The sequence below is a fragment of the Coregonus lavaretus genome (genome assembly GCF_964263955.1).
Source record: "Coregonus lavaretus genome assembly, chromosome: 5".
NCBI classification, from domain to species: Eukaryota; Metazoa; Chordata; class Actinopteri; order Salmoniformes; family Salmonidae; genus Coregonus; species Coregonus lavaretus.
The window spans coordinates 18121368-18144895 of NC_139992.1; the positions used below are offsets into that span (position 1 = coordinate 18121368).

Genomic DNA, 23528 nt, shown 5'->3' on the forward strand with positions numbered 1-23528 from the left:
GGACGGGGCCATGTACCCTCAAATCTTGGGTGAGAACCTCCTTCCCTCAGCCAGGGCATTGAAAATGGGTCCTGGATGGGTATTCCAGCATGACAATGACCCAAAACACACGGCCAAGGCAACAAAGGAATGGCTCAAGAAGAAGCACATTAAGGTCCTGGAGTGGCCTAGCCAGTCTCCATACCTTAATCCCATAGAAAACCTGTGGAGGGAGCTGATGGTTCGAGTTGCCAAACGTCAGCCTCAAAACCTTAATGACTTGGAGAAGATCTGCAAAGAGGAGTGGGACAAAATCCCTCCTGAGATGTGTGCAAACCTGGTGGCCAACTACAAGAAACATCTGACCTCTGTGATTGCCAACAAGGGTCTTGCCATCAGGTACTAAGTCATGTTTTGCAGAGGTGTCAAATACTTATTTCCCTCATTAAAATGTAAATCAATTTATAACATTTTTGACATGCGCTTTTCTGGATTTTGTTGTTGTTATTCTGTCTCACTGTTCAAATAAACCTACCATTAAAATTATAGACTGATCATGTTTTTGTTAGTGGGCAAACGTACAAAATCAGCAGGGGATCAAATACTTTTTTCCCTCACTGTGTATACAGTGCCTTCAGAAAATATTTATACAACTTGACTTATTCCACATTTTGTTGTGGTAATTCAAAATGGATTTAAAAAAATAATCATTCTCACCCACCTACACATAATACCCCATAATGACGAAGACAGGAATAGCTTGCTGGACATTTATTTAATTTTTTAACTAATAAACTATTCAAAGAGGGATGCAAGCTCTTGTTTGCAGAATGTTAAATCCAGCAGCCAATAGAACTCAACGGGAGTTTGAAAGAAGAGAGAATGTGCCATGTTGGTAGGCTATAGCAGTAATTTATTCAGACCCATAACCAGTCAATCTTCCTGAAGGGAAGTGAAAGCTGTCTGCATCTTATTCTAGTCCTATATTATTCAAGCATGCCATTACAATGATGAAGATAAGGACAACAAAACATATTTATTTTAGCTGTTGAAAGCGAGGAAGGAATGAAGCAACAATAGAGAGAAAAATAGGAGGTAATACGCATGTCACCGCATGTGGCAGGGGCTACAGTCCATTACAGATTACAATGGAAGATCCAGCCATGATCTGCTCAACAACCAGACAAACTCAATGCATTTTATGCAAGCTTCAACAAAAACAACACATAGCCGTGCATGAGGGCCCCCTATGATCCAGGGTACTGGAGGATCTTGCTCTCTGAGACCGACGTGAGTAAGGTTTTTAATCAGGTCAAGACTCGGAAGGCCGCGGGGCCGGACGATATTCCAAGGCGCATTCTCAGAGCATACGCAGAACAGCTGGCATGCATATTCATGGTTATTTTTAACCTCTCCTTGTCCCAGTCTGTAATCCCCACATGTCTCAAGCTGACCAACAGCATTCCTGTTACCAAAAACTCTTAGGCTACCTGCCACAATGACTCCCGCCCTGTAGCACTCACATCTGTTATCATGAGATGCTTTGAAATGCTGGTTATGGCACAGATGAACTCGACGGGGCTGCAGTGGAGCGGGTCGAGAGCTTCAAGTTCCTCGGTTTCTTGACTAGCTGCATCACTGCTTTGTATGGCAACTGCACCACCCTCAATCGCATGGCGCTACATAGGGTGGTGTGGACAGCCCAGTACATCCCTGGGGCCGAGCTCCCTGCCATCCAGGACCAATCAGGCGGTGTGAAAAGAAGGCCTGGAAAATTGTTAAAGACTCCAGCCACCCAAGCCATATATTGATCTCTCTGCTTCCGCACGGCAAGTGGTCCCGGAGAAACAAGTCTGAGACCAACAGGTTCCTGAACAGCTTCTATCCCCAAGCCATAAGACTGCTAAATAGCTACACGGCTACACAGACATTTTTATTTTTGCACTGACTCTATGAGCACTCTACTAGGGCTTTCCACAACAACAAAAAGATATTGGTCGACCGAAAGATGTCTGTGTATTTTTCCATATATAGACACACCCTATGTGTTTTAATAAAATCAACTATATGCGTTGAGCTTGTCTGACGCATTAAGCATTCTGTTTGATGAAATAACACACAAATGACTCAAGATAACCAGAAGAAAACCTGACCCCACCATTCTCCTCTCGCTCCTGCTGACTTTCGCAGATTCTGCAGTTACTCTACTGAAGATGCCGGGAATAGGCTACACGAGGAGTCGGCAAACTTTCTCATGTGGATTGCCAATTTATCTTACAATTTCTACAAATCTGCGAGCCAGTTATGGTTTTCATATGCACATTTTCGTGGAACAGTTTAATTTAATTTATTAATAATGTCTTCGGATCTCAAAATCATTGTCATGTGGTTAATAAAAATTATATCCAAATCTAAATTAAAATGATACAAACCTAAAATGTAACTGTCTGCAACGAACTTGAAACATTGTATCAACTATTAACTTGGGTCTGGCCTGAAGCTCATGCTAGCAAACTTTCAACATTGCAACATTGTATAAAATATTCTGGGCCCTCAGAGTTTCCCGTGCCATGCCAGTGAGCTCGGAACAGACACAGCTGTAGGCTATTTGCACAAGGAATAAGAAGTAATCAAGTAGGCCTATTTTATGACGTTTCCACTGGATCAGAGCATGACATTCTTCCCTTTCACGCTCAGTGGTTATCGAAAGGGAGAAAGCTGGAAAGATTTTTCAACTACATTGAGGAACTATTGTCATTCTCAATGGATGTAAAAACAGACTTTGTTTGCTTGCTGTTTGAGGTGAAGAAAAAATTACTTTGAAAAGTTCCACAGCTCATTAGTGGTGGTGCGTTAAGCCAATCAGAAATACTATCAGATCCCCAAATGGGCACATTTATACTGAACAAAAATAGAAACCCAACATGCAATAATTTCAAAGATTTTACATAATTACAGTTACAGAAATTCATTAATTAGACCCTATTCTATGGATTTCACATGACTGGACAGGGGTGCAGCAATCGTTGGGCCTTTGAGGGCATAGGCCCATCAACTGGGGAGCCAGGCCCACCCACTGGGCAGCCAGGCCCACCCACTGGGGAGCCAAGCCCACCCACTGGGGAGCCAGGCCCAGCCACTGGGCAGCCAGGCCCATCCACTGGGGAGCCAGGCCCAGCCACTGGGCAGCCGGGCCCATCCACTGGGGAGCCAGGCCCACCCACTGGGCAGCCAGGCCCACCCACTGGGGAACCAGGCCTAGCCAATCAAAATGTGTTTTTCCCCACAAAAGGGCTTCATTACAGACAGAAATACTCCTCAACACCCAACCCCCTTCAGACGGTGCCGCAGGTAAAGAAACCAGATGTGGAGGTCCTGGGCTGGCATGGTTACATGTGGTCTACAGTTGTGAGGTCGGTTGGAAGTACTTCCAAATTCTCTAAAACGACATTGGAGGCAGCTTATGGTAGAGAAATTAACGTTCAATTAGCTCTGGTGAATGTCCCTGCAGTCAGTATGCCAATTGCAAGCTCCCTCAAAACTTAAGATATTTGTGGCACTGTGTTGTGTGACAAAACTACACATTTTAAAGTGGTCTTTTATTGTCCCCAGCAAAATGTGCACCTGTGTAATGATCATGCTGTTTAATCAGCTTCTTGATATGCCACACCTGTCAGGTGGATGGATTATCTTGGCAAATGAGAAATGGTCACAAACAGGGATGTAAACAAATTTGTGCACAACATTTGAGAGAAATAAGCTTTTTGTGTGTTGAAAAATGTCAGGGATTTTATATTTCAGCTCATGAAACATGGGACCAACACTTTACATGTTGCGTTTATAATTTTGTTCAGTGTATATGCCTACATTTGCATTTAGGCCAGGTAGCCTATAGGCCTACTTCTATGCGTAATCAGGTGCGCGTCCTTACTCATCATTGATAGGAGCACTCCAAACAAAAGACAATTACTAAATTGACAAAACTCGTAAATGGAATGAAATAAACCAAAACTTGTTTCTCACAATGAGAACGGTAAAAGACTGGAATAATAATATATTGAATGCATTAACAGAAATTACCGTAACCAAACAAACATTGTAGATTAGAAATGAATGGTAAAGTTTACTATTGGTGATATATGTAACGGGGAATTGATAGACACTAACAATCAAACGCAAACAATTCACACAATGAAGTTATGAAACAATGAATGTGCACAAATTGGCAGGAGGGAGCGCATTCTGGACTGAGATGTGCATTGTGCATCTTAGCCACACTCCCCTTCTTCTTGGACTGTGCCATCCCTGCGGCTCCGCAATGGATTAGTTCACTGAGATGGGCGCAAATAAGACAGGTGTCTCGTGTGCCATAAAAAAATATATATATTTGCTACTGCTCCAACAGCCTATTGACCAAACAATCGGCCAGTCGACTAATTGGGGTTAGCCCTACACTCTACACACTCACACACACTCACACTGACACTCCAACACACACGCACTTAATTTTCTCACACACACATAACACACATTCATACTGACTCTACACACACGCACACACACTCACATACAATCATAATATACGCGGCTGCTACTCTGTTTATCATGTATCCTGATGCCTAGTCACCTTACCTCTATACATATCTAACCCTACCACTCCAGTATCCCTGCACATTGTAAATATGCTATTGGCACTGACCTTGGAACTGACCCTGTATACAGTTTAGCTTACTTTCTCGTGTTCTTATTTCAATTTCTCGTGCGTTTCTGTTCTACTTTACTTTATTATAATTTTTTGTATAGTACTACTGATATTGATTACTGCATTGTCGCACAACATTAGGGGAAATATTATGAACGATACGTATGAAAATCTATGCACTCACTAACTGTAAGTCGCTCTGGATAAGAGCGTCTGCTAAATGACTAAAATGTATGTGTCAGCCTACTAATTATAAAAATGAAAATACAATTGGCTAGACTATAATTATAACTTTGTAGGCATATCCTGCACCAGCATCGCTTGTTCTCTACCAGCGTCATGTTTTGAAGAAGGTGCGTAATTCCACTCATAATACAGTAGAGCCTGACCGATATGTTTCTTTGGGTCTGATGCTGATTCCGGGGGGGGGGGCAAAACTTACCGATTCCGATATATCTGCTGATATACTGTTTTACAGCAGGGAAATGAAAAAGTACACATTTTCCACGCTGAATTCTCATAAATTGCAATCCAAAAGAGCAATTGTCCAATAACTATGCTTCAAACGTTGATTTCATACATTGTGATAATAATGGCACATCATGACAATGGCCACAAATGTTCTGAAAAGCATGAGATTCCCTTTTTTCATCCTATTTATTGAATATCGGTTATCGGTGGAGTTATCGGCCGATACCGATTTAGCGTTAAAAGGCCAATATCGGCCAATATATCTGTCGGGCTCCATAATACAGTATAATGCAATACAGTACATTAATACAGTCCACACTAAAAAAGATTAGCCTACTGGAGCTTGATTAATTTATTTACCCAAGAGAGCATTGCTACATTGTAAAACCATGAAACGTGACACGTTTATAACCTAAACATTAGTGTTTTAAACTTAAACATCAGGCATTTACATTTGCCAATAAGTGTTCTCATCTTAAACACTGGCATTTAGAATGCAAGATTGAACATGGTAGTCAGCTTTTTCTAGTCAGTTTCCAACCAGGAGAACATCTATATCTCCTTAATGTTCAGATTTTAAACACTAGTGTTTATTTTCCCATCGTCCTGTTTAGAATGCATTTTAGTCATTGATGTGGCGTTCCATGCCTTTTATTCAGATCAGTGTTAGGAATGTCTGTGACCTTACCTACATTTCAGCACAATTGAACAAGAAATCGTTTCAGTCATGTGGTGTTGTTGTTTTTCGATTGTGTTAATTTCCGTTAACTCTCTGAGTGGAACGATATGTCGGGTATGTCACGATCGTCTAACAGAGATGAGGACCAAGGCGCAGCGTTGCAGGCAAACATACTCTTTATTAGAGACACGATCAAAAACAACAAAACGATAACGTGACAGTTCACGGTCTAACACAACAGACTAGAAACAAGATCCCACAAACTCTGTGGGGAAACAGGCTGCTAAAGTATGGTTCTCAATCAGAGACAACAAGCAACAGCTGAATCACGTTGCCTCTGATTGAGAACCACACTGGCCAACATAGAACAACAATACTAGAATGTGAAACCTAGAACAAAACACATAGACTTTACACACCCTGGCTCAACATATTAGAGTCCCCAGAGCCAGGGCGTGACAGTACCCCCCCCTAAAGGCGCGGACTCCGACCGCGCCTGCCAAATACCACAGGGGAGGGACCGGGTGGGCACTCCGCTTAGGCGGCGGATCCGGCTCCGGGCCTGATCCCCGCTCCCTCTCCAACCCCCCAAAGTACCCCTGGTCCGGTCTGGCCCCGCTGGCCGGAGCTGGACTGCACACTGGTGGAGCGGATTGCTCTAGCTCCGGCGTGAAGCATCTGACCGGTGCCGGACCAGCCACCGGTGGAACAGGCACGGGCCGTGCCGGACTGACGACGCACACCACTGGCTTGGTGTGGGGAGCAGGAGCGGGCCGAGCCGGGCTGACGAAACGCACCACTGACTTGGTGCGGGGAGCAGGAGCGGGCCGGACCGGGCTGACGAAGCTCACCACTGACTTGGTGCGGGGAGCAGGAGCGGGCCGTGCCCGGCTGACGAAGCGCACCACTGACTTGGTGCGGGGAGCAGGAGCGGGCCGGACCGGGCTGACGAAGCGCACCACTGACTTGGTGCGGGCAGCAGGAACGGGCCGTGCCGGGCTGACGAAGCGCACCACTGACTTGGTGCGGGGAGCAGGAACGGGCCGAGCCGGGCTGACGAAGCGCACCACTGACTTGGTGCGGGGAGCAGGAACGGGCCGAGCCGGGCTGACGAAACGCACCACTGACTTGGTGCGGGGAGCAGGAACGGGCCGGACAGGGCTGACGAAACGCACCACTGACTTGGTGCGGGGAGCAGGAATGGGCCGGACTGGGCTGGCGACGCGCACCACAGGCTTGGTGCGGGGAGCAGGAACAGGCCGGGCCGAGCTGGCGACGCGCACCGTAGACTTGGTGCGAGTGGCAGGAACAGGCCGGACCGTACTGGGAACACACACCACTGGCCCTACGTGGGGATCAGGAACAGGCCGGACCGGACTGGCAACACACCCCAGTACCTCTCGCCGTGCCTCTACACCTTCCATCCCCTCTTCGACCAGTGGCCCCCGTAACCTGGCGGCCTCCTCTGCCAACCCGCTGGGCCGCTCTATCGCGGCCTCCTGCTGCCCCGACGTCGTGAGCCCCCCCCCTAAAAAATTTCTGGGAGTCTCTCTTCCCCGTGGGCCAGGCCTCTATAGTTCTCGCCCAACTCTCGCTCTTCTGCTTCCAATTCCCGCCATTCAGCTCCTCATTCGGCTTGACCCAGTCGAAGCTCTTCCTCCACTGTTCCCAAGTCCACCCTCTCTGCTCCTCACTAGGCTGCTTGGTCCAGTTCTGGTGGGATCTTCTGTCACGATCGTCTAACAGAGATGAGGACCAAGGCGCAGCGTTGCAGGCAAACATACTCTTTATTAGAGACACGATCAAAAACAACAAAACGATAACGTGACAGTTCACGGTCTAACAGCACAGACTAGAAACAAGATCCCACAAACTCTGTGGGGAAACAGGCTGCTAAAGTATGGTTCTCAATCAGAGACAACAAGCAACAGCTGAATCACGTTGCCTCTGACTGAGAACCACACTGGCCAACATAGAACAACAATACTAGAATGTGAAACCTAGAACAAAATACATAGACTTTACACACCCTGGCTCAACATATTAGAGTCCCCAGAGCCAGGGCGTGACAGGGTATGAGGGTATGTCGAGGAAGATTGGTGTCAAGTTCAAACAGAGTGAGCCGTACACCAGGTCGAGTTCTGGAGGTGAAATGGAAGGGGTAGAAGGTGTTGTGAGGAACTCGGAGCCCGAGCCTTGCATTGATGGACACGGTTAGGATAAAGATACATTTGTTCCAGTGGGAAGGAGATTTTTGAAGAGGGTGGAACCAGGCCTTTTGGCTGATCCATGGGTTTCAGGTTGGGTGAAGGTAACCCGAAGTGGACTTGTGATGTTTGTTTGTATTGCTTTAGATCAGAGGGCGCAGGTGCTCCGTGCGATGCAACTTAGGGAAAGCCCTGTATCTTGCTTTTGATCTAGGTACAGGGGCACCATTGAAGGGAGTGATTTCTGGGGTAGTGTGGAGGTGGAGCAATTTAAGTTGAAGATTCCTGGTGTTTGTGATGCCCGCCATTCGTTGCGACCCAAATCCGGTGGGGAGCGTGGTGAAACAGAGGTGACACAGTCTGTTCTTTTGAGCTTTAATTCCCTATATCCGACTCCTATGGTCATATTTGGGTCCCACTTTATTTGGATAGTCCGGCTCTTCCATCTGTAGATGCTCTAAAGATGGTCATACTATCAACCAACTATCCGTTGATAAACAACTGCTTGCTAAGGTTAGGGTTAGGTTAAGGTTTAGAATAAGGGTTAGGGTAAAGGTTAAGGTTGAAATGTCACTGCTAGTCTCTAGATAGTCTGTAGAGCATCTTCAGATAGACTATCCAAATAGAATGTTACCCATAGTTTATTATAATACAGGACAAACAGATCTAGTACCAGGCTAGATATACCGTTATTTCTAAATGAAATGTTCCTGTATAGGAACAGTGAGATCAGTTAACAAGGTGAGGGAGTGTCTCTCAGACAGCCAGGCTGGCAGCTTAAAGAAGGGCTTCTCATGGCTCTCCTGAAGGCTTGTTAGATTGATGTGTGCAGTGAAGAGGTCAAAACATTGATCTGTCTCTACCACCAGATATCTCCAGTGAAGGACATAAGGCTATAGTTAAAGCATCATCACCTATTTTGGCATTCTGTCCCTTTGTCCTCTAGTTCAGAGTTCTTTGTGTAGATCTTGTGGGTAAAGCAAACTGTTTTATTTTGCTCCAGAACAAAGGATTAAAATAATGATCAGCCTGTGTTTGATTTAATTTCACTGACTGACATTTTATACAATATGGGACAGGGCTAGTGATCATACATTTATACAGTCTTTTGATTTTATTTACACCCGTGTTATTGACAGTGGTTGAATCAGTGAGTGTTTTTATCAACATTCCTTCTATTGACAATGGATCTAATACTTTACTGAGAGACTGATGGAATGTGAGTGGTGAGTGCCCCCCCCCCCCTCTCTCGCTCTCTCTCTCTCTCTCTCTCTCTCTCTCTCTCTCTCTCTCTCTCTCTCTCTCTCTCTCTCTCTCTCTCTCTCTCTCTCTCTCTCTCTCTCTCTCTCTCTCCCTCTCTCTCTCTCTCTATTTTTCAATTCACATTTTTTTCAATTTAAGGGCTTTATTGGCATGGGAAACGTATGTTAACATTGCCAAAGCAAGTGAAGTAGATAGTAAGCAAAAGTGAAATAAACAATAAATATTAACAGTAAACATTACACTCAGAAGTTCCAAAAGAATAAAGACATTTCATATGTCATATTATGTATATATACAGTGTTGTAACAATGTGCAAATAGTTAAAGTACAAATGGGAAAATAAATAAACATAAATATGGGTTGTATTTACAATGGTGTTTGTTCTTCACTGGTTGCCCTTTTCATGTGGCAACAGGTCACAAATATTGCAGCTGTGATGGCACACTGTGGTTTTTCACCCAGTACATAAGGGAGTTTATCAGAATTTTGTCCTGTAGTTCATTCAATGTAATTGGAGAATCCAGTGGGTTCTGGTAGTCTTTAATAGTTGATTCTAAGATTTGTATTTGATAATGTATATATTTTTTGCTGTTTGTTCTCTGTTATAGGGCCAAAAAGATTGGAGAAGTGGTTTACCCATACATCTCCATTTTGGATAGATAGCTCTTCGTGTTGTAGTTTGTTTAGTGTTTTCCAATTTTCCCAGAAGTGGTTAGTCTATGGATTCTTCAATTACATTGAGCTGATTTCTGACCTGCTGTTCCTTCTTTTTCCGTAGTGTATTTCTGTATTGTTTTAGTGATTCACCATAGTGAAGGCGTAGGCTCAGGTTTTCTGGGTTTTTGGTTGGATAGGTTTCTCAATTTCTTTCTTAGGTTTTTGCATTCTTCATCAAAACATTTATCACTGTTGTTACTTTTCTTTGGTTTTCTGATAGGGGTGTCAGTGGGCTGACTGTGAACGCTCTGAGAGACTCTGGGTTGAGGTCAGTGATAAAGTAGTCTACAGTACTACTGCCAAGAGATGAGCTATAGGTGTACCTACCATAGGAGTCCCCTCGAAGCCTACCATTGACTATGTACATACCCAGTGTGCGACAGAGCTGCAGGAGTCGTGACCCGTTTTTGTTGGTTATGTTGTCGTAGTTGTGCCTAGGGGGTCTCTCTCTCTCTCTCTCTCTCTCTCTCTCTCTCTCTCTCTCTCTCTCTCTCTCTCTCTCTCTCTCTCTCAAGGCTACTGACAGACATGCATGCTGGTGGAGTGTGTGTGTGATGTGTCTTCATCACATGGTAATAGAGCCGAGGGTGAGGAGTGAGGACAGTGTAGATAAGTGTTTGTCTGCTCAAGGCAGCCTCCACCCCCTAATTCACCTGCTTGTCTGAGTGCCACAGTAACACATAGCTATCTCTCCTGTTAAGATATGCTTCTACAGCCTATTCAGGCAGAGCCCTGACTGTCTGACTCTCCCCTGACTGTCTGACTCTCCCCTGACTGTCTGACTCTCCCCTGTGATTGCTTGTCCATTTACATCCATTTAAAGGGCCTGGAGGAGTGATGCTGGTCTCTATCTGAGGAACTGAGGTGTAATAGGTAGCAACAGGGTACAAAAAGTTAAGTCATCAAATAAAGATAGGTACCCGCACACTATTGAATGCTTCCACAGTTTTATTGAGTGCAACGTTTTGACCTGAAAGTCTTTGTCAGGCTTAACAATAAAGGCAGAAAGGGTTTCACTTACTCTGTGCTGTTGTTTTTGTGTGTTTGCAGTGCGGGACCCAAGGGAGACAACATCTATGAATGGAGGTCCACCATCCTGGGACCACCAGGCTCTGTGTACGAGGGAGGGGTCTTCTTCCTAGATATCACCTTCTCATCCGATTACCCCTTCAAGCCACCAAAGGTACTGTACGCTTTATTCACTTGCTTTATAGGTTTAGAGGTGGTTGTTTAAACAGTTCAGTAACATGGAAGCCTCTGCTTGCGTCCCAAATGTCACCTTATTCTCTATGTAGGGAATAGGGTGCCGTTTGGGACGCAGCCTCTGTCTGCAGCTAGTCCTCTATTGTTCTACATGGAGGTCAGGTCTGACAGGAGTTTGCTGAGGTCATCAGTTGAAACCTTGAGGCTGATAAACATGATGTCTTGTCTTGCCTTATGCTTTTGACCAACTGTGGCGCTGCCTGGCCATCATCTCGTTGAGGCTACTACACAAGCAGCAGTTACACCACAGCACTCTGCTCTACTGTCACATGACTGTGAAGACCAGGGGACCAAAATCACCCTGAGCCATTTAACACAATGCTGTTATTATTGAGAAAGAGTGGCAGCATTGGTGGTCTGTCTCAGTCAGGCGTGGCTTTGTGGCTGTGTGATACTGGGCACTAAGAGAGAAGCCCAGCAGAGTCTCTGTGTGTCCCCCAAATGGCACACTATTCCCTACATAGTGTACTACTTTTGACCAGGGCCCATAGGGCTCTGGTCAAAAGTAGTGCACTACAGTGCCTTCAGAAAGTATTCACACCCCTTGACTTTTTCCATATTTTGTTATGTTACAGCCTGATTTTTAAATTGAGATGTTGTGTCACTGGCCTACACACAATACCCCATAATGTCAAAGTGTAATTATGTTTTTAGAAATGTTTAGAAATTAATACAAAATGAAAAGTGGAAAAGTCTTGAGTCAATAAGTATTCAACCCCTTTGTTATGGCAAGTTTAGATAAGTTCAGGAGTAAAGATGTGCTTAACAAGTCCCATAATAAGTTGCATGGACTCACTCTCTGTGCAATAATAGTGTTTAACATGATTGTTGAATGACTACCTCATCTCTGTACCCCACATACAGTTATCTGTAAGGTCCCTCAGTCGAGCAGTGAATTTCAAACACAGATTCAACCACAAAGACCAGGGAGGTTTTCCAATGGCTCGCAAAGAAGAGCACCTATTGGTAGATGGGTAAAAAAAAAAAGCAGACATTGAATATCCCTTTGAGCATGGTGAAGTTATTAATTACACCCAGTCACTACAAAGATACAGGCATCCTTCCTAACTCAGTTGCCGGAGAGGATGGAAACCGCTCAGGGATTTCAACATGAGGCCAATGGTGACTTTAAAACAGTTGCAGAGTTTAATGGCTGTGATAGGAGAAAACTGAGGATGGATCAACAACATTGTAGTTACTCCACAATACGAACCTAATTGACAGAGTGAAAAGAAGGAAGCCTGTACAGAAAAAATATATATTCCAAAACATGCATCCTGTTTGCAACAAGGCACTAAAGTAATACTGCAAATAATTTGCCAAAGCAGTTTACTTTTTGTCCTGAATAAAACGTGTTATGTTTGGGGCAAATCCAATACAACAGATTACCACTCTCCACATTTTCAAGCATGGTGGTGGCTGCATTATGTTACGGGTATGCTTGTAATCGTTAAATAATAATAATAATAATATGCCATTTAGCAGACGCTTTTATCCAAAGCGACTTACAGTCATGCGTGCATACATTTTTGTGTATGGGTGGTCCCGGGGATCGAACCCACTACCTTGGCGTTACAAGCGCCGTGCTCTACCAGCTGAGCTACAGAGGACCACATGGTCCAGTTAAGGACTGGGGAGTTTTTCAGAATAAAAAATAAACGGAATGGAGCTAAGCACAGGCAAAATCCTAGAGGAAAACCTGGTTCAGTCTGCTTTCCACCAGACACTGGGAGATGAATTCACTGTTCAGCAGGACAATAACCTAAAACACAAGGCCAAATCTACACTGGAGTTGCTTACCAAGAAGACAGTGAATGTTCCTGAGTGACCGAGTTACAGTTTTGACTTAAATCTACATGAAAATCTATGGCAAGACATGAAAATGGTTGTCTAGCAATAACCAACAACCAATTTGACAGAGCTTGAAGACATTTGAAAAGAATAATGGACAAATGTTGCACAATCCAGGTGTGGAAACTTAGAGATTTACCCAGAAAGACTCACAGCAGTAATCGCTGCCAAAGGTGCTGTTACAAGATATTAACTCAGGGGTGTGAATACTTATGTAAATGAGATATTTATGTATTTAATTTTCAATATGGGGTACAGTGCCTTGCAAAAGTATTCATCCCCCTTGGCGTTTTTCCTATTTTGTTGCATTACAACCTGTAATTTAAATGGATTTTATTTTGATTTCATGTAACTGACATACACAAAATAGTCCAAATTGGTGAAGTGAAATGAAAAAAATAACTTATTTCAGAAAATGCTAAAAATAAATAATGGAAAAGTGATGCGTTCATATGTATTCACTCCCTTTGCTATGAAGCCCCTAAATAAGATCTGATGCAACCAATTACCTTCAGAAGTCACATAATTAGTTAAATAAAGTCCACATGTGTGCAATCTAAGTGTCACAAGATCTCAGTATATACACCTGTTCTGAAAGGCCCCAGAGTCTGCATAACCACTAAGCAAGGGGCACCACCAAGCAAGTGGCACCATGAAGACCAAGGAGCTCTCCAAACAGGTCAGGGACAAAGTTGTGGAGAAGTACAGATCAGGGTTGGCTTATAAAAAAATATCAGAAACTTTGAACATCCCACGGAGCACCACTAAATCCATTATAAAAAAATTGAAAGAATATGGCACCACAACAAATCTGCCAAGAGAGGGCCGCCCACCAAAACTCACAGACCAGGCAAGGAGGGCATTAATCAGAGAGGCAACAAAGAGACCAAAGATAACCCTGAAGGAGCTGCAAATCTCCACAGCGGAGATTGGAGTATCTGTCCATAGGACCACTTTAAGCCGTACACTCCACAGAGCTGGGCTTTACGGAAGAGTGGCCAGAAAAACGCCATTGCTTAAAGAAAAAAATAAGCAAACATGTTTGGTGTTCGCCAAAAGGCATGTGGGAGACGCCCCAAACATATGGAAGAATGTACTGTGGTCAGGTGAGACTAAAATGTTGCTTTTTGGCCATCAAGGAAAACACTATGTCTGGCGCAAACCCAACACCTCTCATCACCCCGAGAACACCAACACATGTTTTTCATCGGCAGGGACTGGGAAACTGTTCAGAATTGAAGGAAAGATGGATGGCGCTAAATACAGGAAAATTCTTGAGGGAAACCTGTTTCAGTCTTCCAGAGATTTGAGACTGGGACGGAGGTTCACCTTCCAGCAGGACAATGACCCTAAGCATACTGCTAAAGCAACACTCGAGTGGGTTAAGGGGAAACATTTAATTGTCTTGGAATGGCCTAGTTAAAGCCCAGACCTCAATCCAATTGAGAATATGTGGTATGACTTAAAGATTGCTGTACACCAGCGGAACCCATCCAACTTGAAGGAGCTGAAGCAGTTTTGCCTTGAAGAATGGGCAAAAATCCCAGTGGCTAGATGTGCCAAGCTTATAGAGACATACCCCAAGAGACTTGCAGCTGTAATTGCTGAAAAAGGTGGGTCTACAAAGTATTGACTTTTGGGGGGTGAATAGTTATGCACACTCAAGTTTTCAGTTTTTTTGTCTTATTTCTTGTTTGTTTCACAAAAACAAAACAAAAATTTGCATCTTCAAAGTGGTAGGCATGTTGTGTAAATCAAATGATACAAACCCCTAAAAAAATCAATTTTAATTCCAGTTTGTAAGGCAACAAAATAGGAAAAATGCCAAGGGGGGTGAATACTTTCGCAAGCCACTGTATTGTGTGTAGATGGGTGAGAGAGAAAAATATATTTAATCCATTTTGAAATCAGGCTGTAACACAACAAAATGTGGAATAATTCAAGGGGTATGAATACTCTCTGAAGGCAGGGAGTAGGGTGCCTTTTGGGACGCTGCTTCTTTTGCGTTATAGGCACTGCAGGGGCTCCTCTTTTTTAGCAGCATATATTCTCAGTAATACACTCTTCCGACAGGCTACACTGCCTATTATGTTTCTGAGAAAACTTTACGGAAGGTGGATATAATCAGGATCATAATAGCTTTCTGGTAGTGGAGGTGAGCAATAGGGTTATTTCATAGAAAGCAATCCCATTTCACATAAAAACTAACAGGCATAAATATATTTACGAGAAATCAGCCTCAGAACTGAAAGTTGTACCACTCTATACTGGACTGAGGGGGTGTTGTGATATGTTTGCTCTGTCTAGCAGTTCTATTATTCAGCGCAAATCCCCTGTTTACAGTGATGGGATTAGCCTTTACAGTGGTTATGGTAATAAAAGACTGAGTCTGTCTCGTCTGGTTTCTATTAACATGTCATAAAGATGGCATATACAGTTTGACTTTAGAGAGAGCGCGAGAGAGCAAGAGAGAGGGCGAGAGAGCAAGAGAGAGAGAGAGAGAGCAGACTTGTTCAGAGGCGGTGTGGTTCCCCTCCATGCTACCAATTACCCAGGGGTGGTGTGTCTGTGTCTGACTCCCTCTCTCCCTATCTATATATCTTTCTTTCTTTTTCTCTCTCTCTCTTTCTTTCTCACTCTCTCTCTCTTCTCTCTCTTTCTCTCTCCCTCCCTCTAATGTCAAAGCCATAAACAGCTAGTGGCATCATTAAGATCATTGGCTGTGAGTGGTCCTAATTGGTTTCCCCATGCAATAAGGGCTGCTCAGAGAGAGAAGGCCTCAATGGGATGTTAAAAGACTTCCCTTATGTAAACACCACATGATTTCACATGTGGAAAATCACATGATTTCACATGTGACATTTCCACATGTTTTGCACATGTGAAATCATGTGAAACCATGTGTTTTGCAACACTTCATGTGACATTTCCCATGTGAGCTAATTTTACATTTACATTTAAGTCATTTAGCAGACGCTCTTATCCAGAGCGACTTACAAATGGGCGCATCCAACTTAGGAATCACCCTAGATCATGTAAAACCATGTGTTTTTGGAACATTTCACATGTGGATTTTCACGTGATCGCATAACCTTTCACGTGGATTGAAATTTTCACATGGGATTTCACAGAAAAAAGTGTGTCTTTATGATACACACACAGTGTTTTCAACTTACATATTTGACTGCATTGTGTATGTTTATTTATACAGTAATTCTTATTTAACATGTCCTTACCTGGGATTTGACTTCACAACCTCTTGGTTCACTGCATTCCAAGCATCCTGCTACGCATTTACATTTACATTTACATTTTAGTCATTTAGCAGACGCTCTTAACCAGAGCGACTTACAGGAGCAATTAGGGTTAAGTGCCTTGCTCAAGGGCACATTAACGTCATTTAGCAGACGCTCTTAGCCAGAGCGACTCACAAATTGGTGCGTTCACCCTATACCCTATAGCCAGCGTTCACCCTATAGCCAGTGGGATAACCACTTTACAATGTATTCCACTTTACATGTATTCCACTTTACATTGTAACCACTTTACAATGTATTCCTACATTTTGGACTTCAAGTACATCTCAGATTTGCTAAAAATACACTCAAGAAAAACGATTATATTTATCATAGTGATTCAGGATTAACATTAAAACAGAATAATATGCCCCACCAACATTAGACAAATTCACAGAAAACCCTCAAATTGCTGAAATAAGTAAATGTAATCAATGATGAGAGAATAGTCAGAATAACTGATAACTAAAATAGCAGTGCAGATGACACTCTTTTGCTAAGTGCAGAGATGTATTATAGGTATTGAATGTGTATGGGACTGCAACAGACTTTGTGGTGCAGCAGGAAGGGCAGTGTACCTCACATCCAGAGGTTGTGTGTTCAAATCCCAGCTGGAGTTATACTTTAGCTGAACAGCAATATCACATGAAATTTCACGTGAAAAACATGTTCACATGTGAAGTTTCAAAACCAAAGTTTGTGAAGTGTTCCAAAAACACGTTTTCACATGTGAAATGTCACGTGAAGTCTTCCCAAAAAAAGCTTTTCCACATAATTTCACGAGAAATGTCACATGTGAAGTGTTAAAAAAAACATTTCCACATGTGAAAGAAGAAATGCCAGATGTGAAGTGTTCCAAAACCACATTTTCACATGATTTCACATGTGAAATTTCACGTTTCATGTGTGAAATCATGTGGTTCAACATGTGATAACATACAATTACACTGTTAGCCATTGCTGTTAATTTTGTGGGAAAATTGTGTCATTTTACATTACATTTCTACAGTAATATGTTAATGTATTTTGCTATATATTTACTGTCAATTGCAATGCACATGGGTAGGCTACTTTTTGGCCGTCATGCAAATTAACTTGGCATGCCTTACTTACAATTGCATTTAAACTTAAAGGATAGTTTAGATAGGCTTATTATTTTATAGTAAGTTACCAGCTACTGAGTTGCAGTGAAAATAGTGGAACAACTTTTTATGTATTTCTACAGCTGAACTGTATTTAGTCAGTAAATATACAACAACGAACTGTATACAGGAAGTACACGGAAATTCCAATTCTCATTCCAATTATTTTCAATGCTTTTCCGGAAAATGAGGAAATGGATTTTGGTTTACTTTCTGAATTGACTGGAACTCAATTTGGTTAGCACACTTGGGACACAAACACACTTGGGATTTGCCAGCAACCTGGGATTTTCCAGCAACCTGAATTTCCTGCTTTGCCACCAGGTCTGTGGCCATGACAGAGATCGACCACAGATTTATTGGTAAGAATACATTTCTGCACTTTGCTAAAAGTTGCCCGTCCATAATCAAGTAAATAATTGTGGGATTATCTGACAAAACCAACGAAAAAGTAGCAGTGCTCAGAAACACTTGAAATTAAGGCCTAGATTCAATCAGATCAAGCGTAAACAGGGGTAGCCGACACCCGCATAGCTGGGGTTTGGCAGTGTCGGAGATGTAACTGCGTTACGGTACAGTGTTGTGCCCTGGTGTGCGTAAGGTACCTTCAGAGTTAGGAACTCGCATCCACCTGTGGTAAATTCAATTGATTGGACATGATTTGGAAAGGCACACACCTGTCTATATAAGGTCCCACAGTTGACAGTGCATGTCAGAGCAAAAACCAAGCCATGAGGTCGAAATAATTGTCCGTAGAGCTCCGAGACAGGATTGTGTCGAGGCACAGATCTGGGGAAGGGTACCAAAACATTTCTGCAACATTGAAGGTCCCCAAGAACACAGTGGCCTCCATCATTCTTTAAATGGAAGACGTTTGGAACCACCAAGACTCTTCCTAAGGCTGGCCGCCCGGCCAAACTGAGCAATAAGGGGAGAAGGGCCTTGGTCAGGGAGGTGACCAAGAACCCAATGGTCACTCTGACAGAGCTCCAGAGTTGCTCTGTGGAGAATGGAGAACCTTCCAGAAGGACAAAAACTCTGCAGCACTCCACCAAACAGACCTTTATTGTAGCGTGGCTAGACGGAAGCCACTCCTCAGTAAAAGGCACTTGACTGCCCGCTTGGAGTTTGCCAAAAGGCACCTAAAGGACTCTCAGACCATGAGAAACAAGATTCTCTGGTCTGATGAAACCAAGATTGAAATATTTGGCCTGAATTCCAAGCGTCACGTCTGGAGGAAACCTGGCACCATCCCTACGGTGAAGCATGGTGGTGGCAGCATCATGCTGTGGGGATGTTTTTCAGCCAAGGTCAAGGGGTCTGAATACTTTCCGAATGCACTGTAGGTGGGGGCAATGTGCTGGCGGGGCCCATTACCATATTTCGGGGCATGTTCTAAAATATGTTGTATTTGTTCCAACCTTCAGTCGGAGTGTTGTACCAGTTTAAGTGGTTTTATCGTTGTGTTGGTTAAGGTTGAGTACCTCTTTTGACACTAGCTGGTCTACAATCTTTGGCAGAGCTCGTGACAGTGAAGAGCTGCATGGTGAAAAGGTTACTGCACATATTTTCCAGTAGCTTAATTGCAGCTGGTTCACAGGAAGTTCATGTTTAATTTTCAATAACTTACTGTCAACTAGTTGCAAGTGAGTTAATGTGAAATTCACATTAACTTACTGTAGCTAATCCATCACACTCACCAAAATGGTCTGGTAGGGAATTGAGTATTACAATGACATGGTTACTAGCTATAAATGAAATATTGTATGGTTCCTTTGTTGTACATGCACTTATGGCAGCCTTTAACAAAGCTGCAAAACTGACAGCTTTGTGTTTATGAACAGAATACAATATAGCATATTAACTGACTTAGCTGAAAGCCACGCCTCCAATAAGCTACACCTGCAATCTTCTGATAGGCTGCAGCTGCTACAGTATGCTGCCAATCAGCAAGTGATGCGCATGTTGTCAACAGAAGAGTCGGTGAAGGCACAGTAGGTTACTGGCAAGGATTGCAAGTGGCAGCAAATGTCCTATAGGTTACTGGCAACAACAACAAAAAAGGCAGTATGTTACTGTGAATTTGACAATAACTTACAAACTAGTAGGTTCCAAGTAAAAAATGACAAATTCACAGCAACTTCTTGCAACAAGTTGCCATTAACTTACTGGAAAATACACAATAACGTCTTTACAGTGAGTGCAGCTCATTACTGACACATTCTCTTACAAAGTTTCCAGAACAGACAGTGTCAAAAGAGGTGCTTAACTTGCATCGGCATAACCATCAAACACTTAAACTGCTACAACAGTGTGCTTGAGCACTGCTAGTTTTACGTTAATGTTACGTTGGTGGTGATAATTGCATAATTATTTACTTGATTCTGGGCAATGATGAATAATGCAGAAATGCATTCTTGCCAATAAATCTGTGGCCATATCTCTTTCATGCTCACAGATCTGGTGGTGTAGCTGCACAGTAGCAGAACATTTCAGGTTGTTAGCGACCGAGAGGTTTTAAGTTCAAATCCCATTTAAGGTCCCAATTGTCACATGTAGTTTCATGTTATCACATTGAGATTTTGCATCCCCATGTTGTCACATTTATTTCACATACATTTCACAAGATCATGTTCTCACATGTGCTAATATGTTGTCACGTGTAGTTTTATGTTATCACATGTTGTCACGTTATCACATGAACTTTACATTAAATCGCGTGATCATATGAGATGTGAAATTCATGTGTTTTTTCCGTAAGGGTTAGCTCAACGCATGTCACCGACTGGCCTACCTACCAGATATTGCAGGGAAAGGCCAATAGATATTCACACACCATTTGCTGGTACCTGAGGTCTCCCGGTCTTATCTACTGTATGATGGCTTAATTATGGGATGTGTTAAGTTGCCATACACATTTATGCCAATTGCCTGTCTGTCTTTATGCTGTTTTATAAGTGCAAATGTCAAGGATGTGTGGTTTAGCTTTGTGAGGTTTAGATGACTACAGTGAATGCAGACTTAACAGGGAATGTTCTTGCTCCACAGTAAATGTTCCAGCTCCTCCTCAGGCGGCAGGTAGCCTAGCAATTAAAGAGCATTGGGCTAGTAACCGAAAGGTTGCTGGTTTTAAATCCCGAGCCGACTAGGTGAAAAATCTGTCGATGTGCCCTTGAGCAAGGCACTTAACCATAATTGCTCCTGTAAGTCGCTCTGGATAAGAGCGTCTGCTAAATGACTAAAATGTAAATATAGCTCCTCAGTAAATGATCTAGCGCCTTGTTAAATGTTCTAGCTCCCCAGTTAATGTTCTGGTTCCTCAGTAAATGATCTATCTCCCCAGTTAATGTTCTGGTTCCTCAGTTAATGATCTATCTCCTCAGTTAATGTTCTAGCTCCTCAGTTAATGATCTATCTCCCCAGTTAATGTTCTGGTTCCTCAGTAAATGATCTATCTCCTCAGTTAATGTTCTAGCTCCTCAGTTAATGATCTATCTCCTCAGTTAATGTTCTATCTCCTCAGTTAATGTTCTAGTTCATCTGTAAATGTTCTAGCTCCTCGAGCTCTATAAATGTTCTAGCTCCTAAGTAAATATTCTACCTCCTCAGTAACCCTTGCATGCTTTATTGTTGACCCCATTGTTAACACTGTATCTTATCTTATCTGCCTGGCTGGCTGATAAAGCCTAAATGTGTTTCATGCCTTCCTCCTCTTCCACAGGTCAGTTTTCATTTGAGGAAAGTGGCCCAAGAAAAACAATCAGGGTGTACTGATATGTATGTCTGTATTGTTTCCTAGCCAGGGTATATATTTACTTTCTGATGTCTCCTTGGTGACGTTCTGCACCAGGAACTACCACTGTAACATCGACAGTCAGGGTGTGATCTGTCTGGATCTACTTTATGTTGTTTCTAAGGTGATGTTAGATCTGCTTTATGTTGTTCCCTAGGTGACGTTCCGCACCAGGATCTACCACTGTAACATCAACAGTCAGGGTGTGATCTGCCTGGATATCCTGAAGGACAACTGGAGCCCTGCCCTCACCATCTCCAAGGTGCTGCTGTCCATCTGCTCCCTGCTCACAGACTGTAACCCTGGTGAGTGACACAGCGGTCCACCAATCAGACATATAGTAGATATACTGTACACATGTAACAGACTGCAACCCTGGTGAGTGACACAGCGGTCAACCAATCAGTCATACAGTAGATATAATGTACACATGTAACAGACTGCAACCCTGGTGAGTGACACAGCGGTCAACCAATCAAACATACAGTAAATATACTGTACACATGTAACAGACTGTAACCCCAAAGCAAGCCTCAAAACCAAAGACATTACACTGCACTTGACTTGTAGAATGTTTGCGCTGTGTCAGGGATGGGACAGTGGGACAGCCATCAATTTAGAAATCCTACTAAATCTTTCTTCTACCTTGATGCATGCTTCAATTTCTACTTGAATGAAGTAATTTATACAAAGTTTAAAACGAAGCAATCCTGTGTGCCTGCCTTGGACTTGGAGATCTAAGGTCGCCCTCTTACCAATGACTGTGTACCAATGACTAAGGCCTCTTACTCATGAGTGTCTCATCCCTTTACTCTCTTCAGTCAGTTTAGACTTCTGCAACCCTCTTACTAATGCATTGCTCATCTCTCTTTCCTGTCTTCTCCCTCTCCTCAGCTGACCCTCTGGTTGGTAGCATTGCCACTCAGTACCTGACCAACAGAGCCGAGCATGACAGGATAGCCCGACAGTGGACCAAGAGATACGCCACTTAGAGGTCACGATCCCTAACCCCTGACCCCGTCCTGTCTGATCCCCTGTCCCCCCAGCCCCCCTGCCTGCAGTGTGAAGGTCCCGGAGGCGACGTCACATCGTGCAACAAATCTTTATAGCCTTTACAATACGGACTTCTGTGTAAATGTCTGATTACTGATTCTACTCCTCCACATTTTACCCTGCTATGAGGACTGGGTCTGAAGAGAGACAGAGAGAGAGACAGATCCAAGCAGGCATTGTCTCACGTCAGATAGCGAAGCGTCGCCTCTGTCTGCACTGATAGTTCATGGCAACACAGAGCGTTTGAATGACGCCATCTGTCGGAAGACAATGCCCAACAAAAGGTAAATGTATATTGGAGTAGAATTTTGTAGCTGTAGATTTTAGTTATGTTTAAATGCCTCTACTTGCAAGTCTTGCTTCTTTGGGATATTAAAAAATAAAATGTATTTTGTGATGTAATAAAGGAAACTATTCCTAAAGTCTCAACCAAATATTATGGTGCATTTTAACCTTCTCCATTATCTGTATGAAGTTAAAGAAGAAAAAACAACTAGCTGATGTAGATTATTAGAGATGATGATGTCATTTATATGAAAGCCAGACACCCATTTCCAGTTATGTAGTTACATTATACTGTTGTGATGACTCTGTTTTACCTTGTCAATTTGTAATGAAAACGATATTTCATTAAAACCTTTTTGTAGCTCAACAAAAGATGAGCCACCACTGTAACATCCCCAAAACACAATAAACTTGTCCCCAAGGGTTGAATTGTACAGTCTAAACTCATGGATGATTGACATTGGGAGCTGGCATTCAATAAACTGGGCTGCGTCCCAAATGACACCATATTCCGACTTTTGACCTGAGTCCATGCGCCCTGGTCAAAAGAAGGGCACTACATAGGGGATAGGGTGCCATTTGGGACATAGACAAAGGCTCAATTTGTTCAGGGCCAATAAGAGGAATGAGAGGACCACGGGAAACGACCAAGACAATGTCATTATGTTACATAGAGATAGTCACTCAGAACTGCTGCTCTGCAAACTGCCGTACCGTTATCTCTTGAGATGTATAATGTCATACTGATTCTACTCCTCCTATTACCATATGAGGACTGATGTCTGTAGGAAAAGACGGTGCTCAAATCGACCTAGACTTGAAGTGCA

The 23528-nt window shown here is 43.1% G+C and overlaps 1 protein-coding gene across 1 annotated transcript in view; it reads left to right on the forward strand.

Annotated features, from left to right (window-relative positions):
- The window catches only part of LOC311130080 (ubiquitin-conjugating enzyme E2 E3-like), a 67115-nt gene extending 43985 nt beyond the window's left edge, over positions 1 to 23130 (forward strand). The window contains exons 4-6 of the mRNA XM_084162734.1: positions 11069 to 11201; positions 21521 to 21668; positions 22258 to 23130. Of these exons, the coding sequence (XP_084018860.1) occupies positions 11069 to 11201; positions 21521 to 21668; positions 22258 to 22355 (379 nt within the window). The 3' untranslated portion in view covers positions 22356 to 23130. The remainder of the gene's footprint in view (positions 1 to 11068; positions 11202 to 21520; positions 21669 to 22257) is intronic.
- The last annotated feature ends 398 nt before the right edge of the window (positions 23131 to 23528 follow it).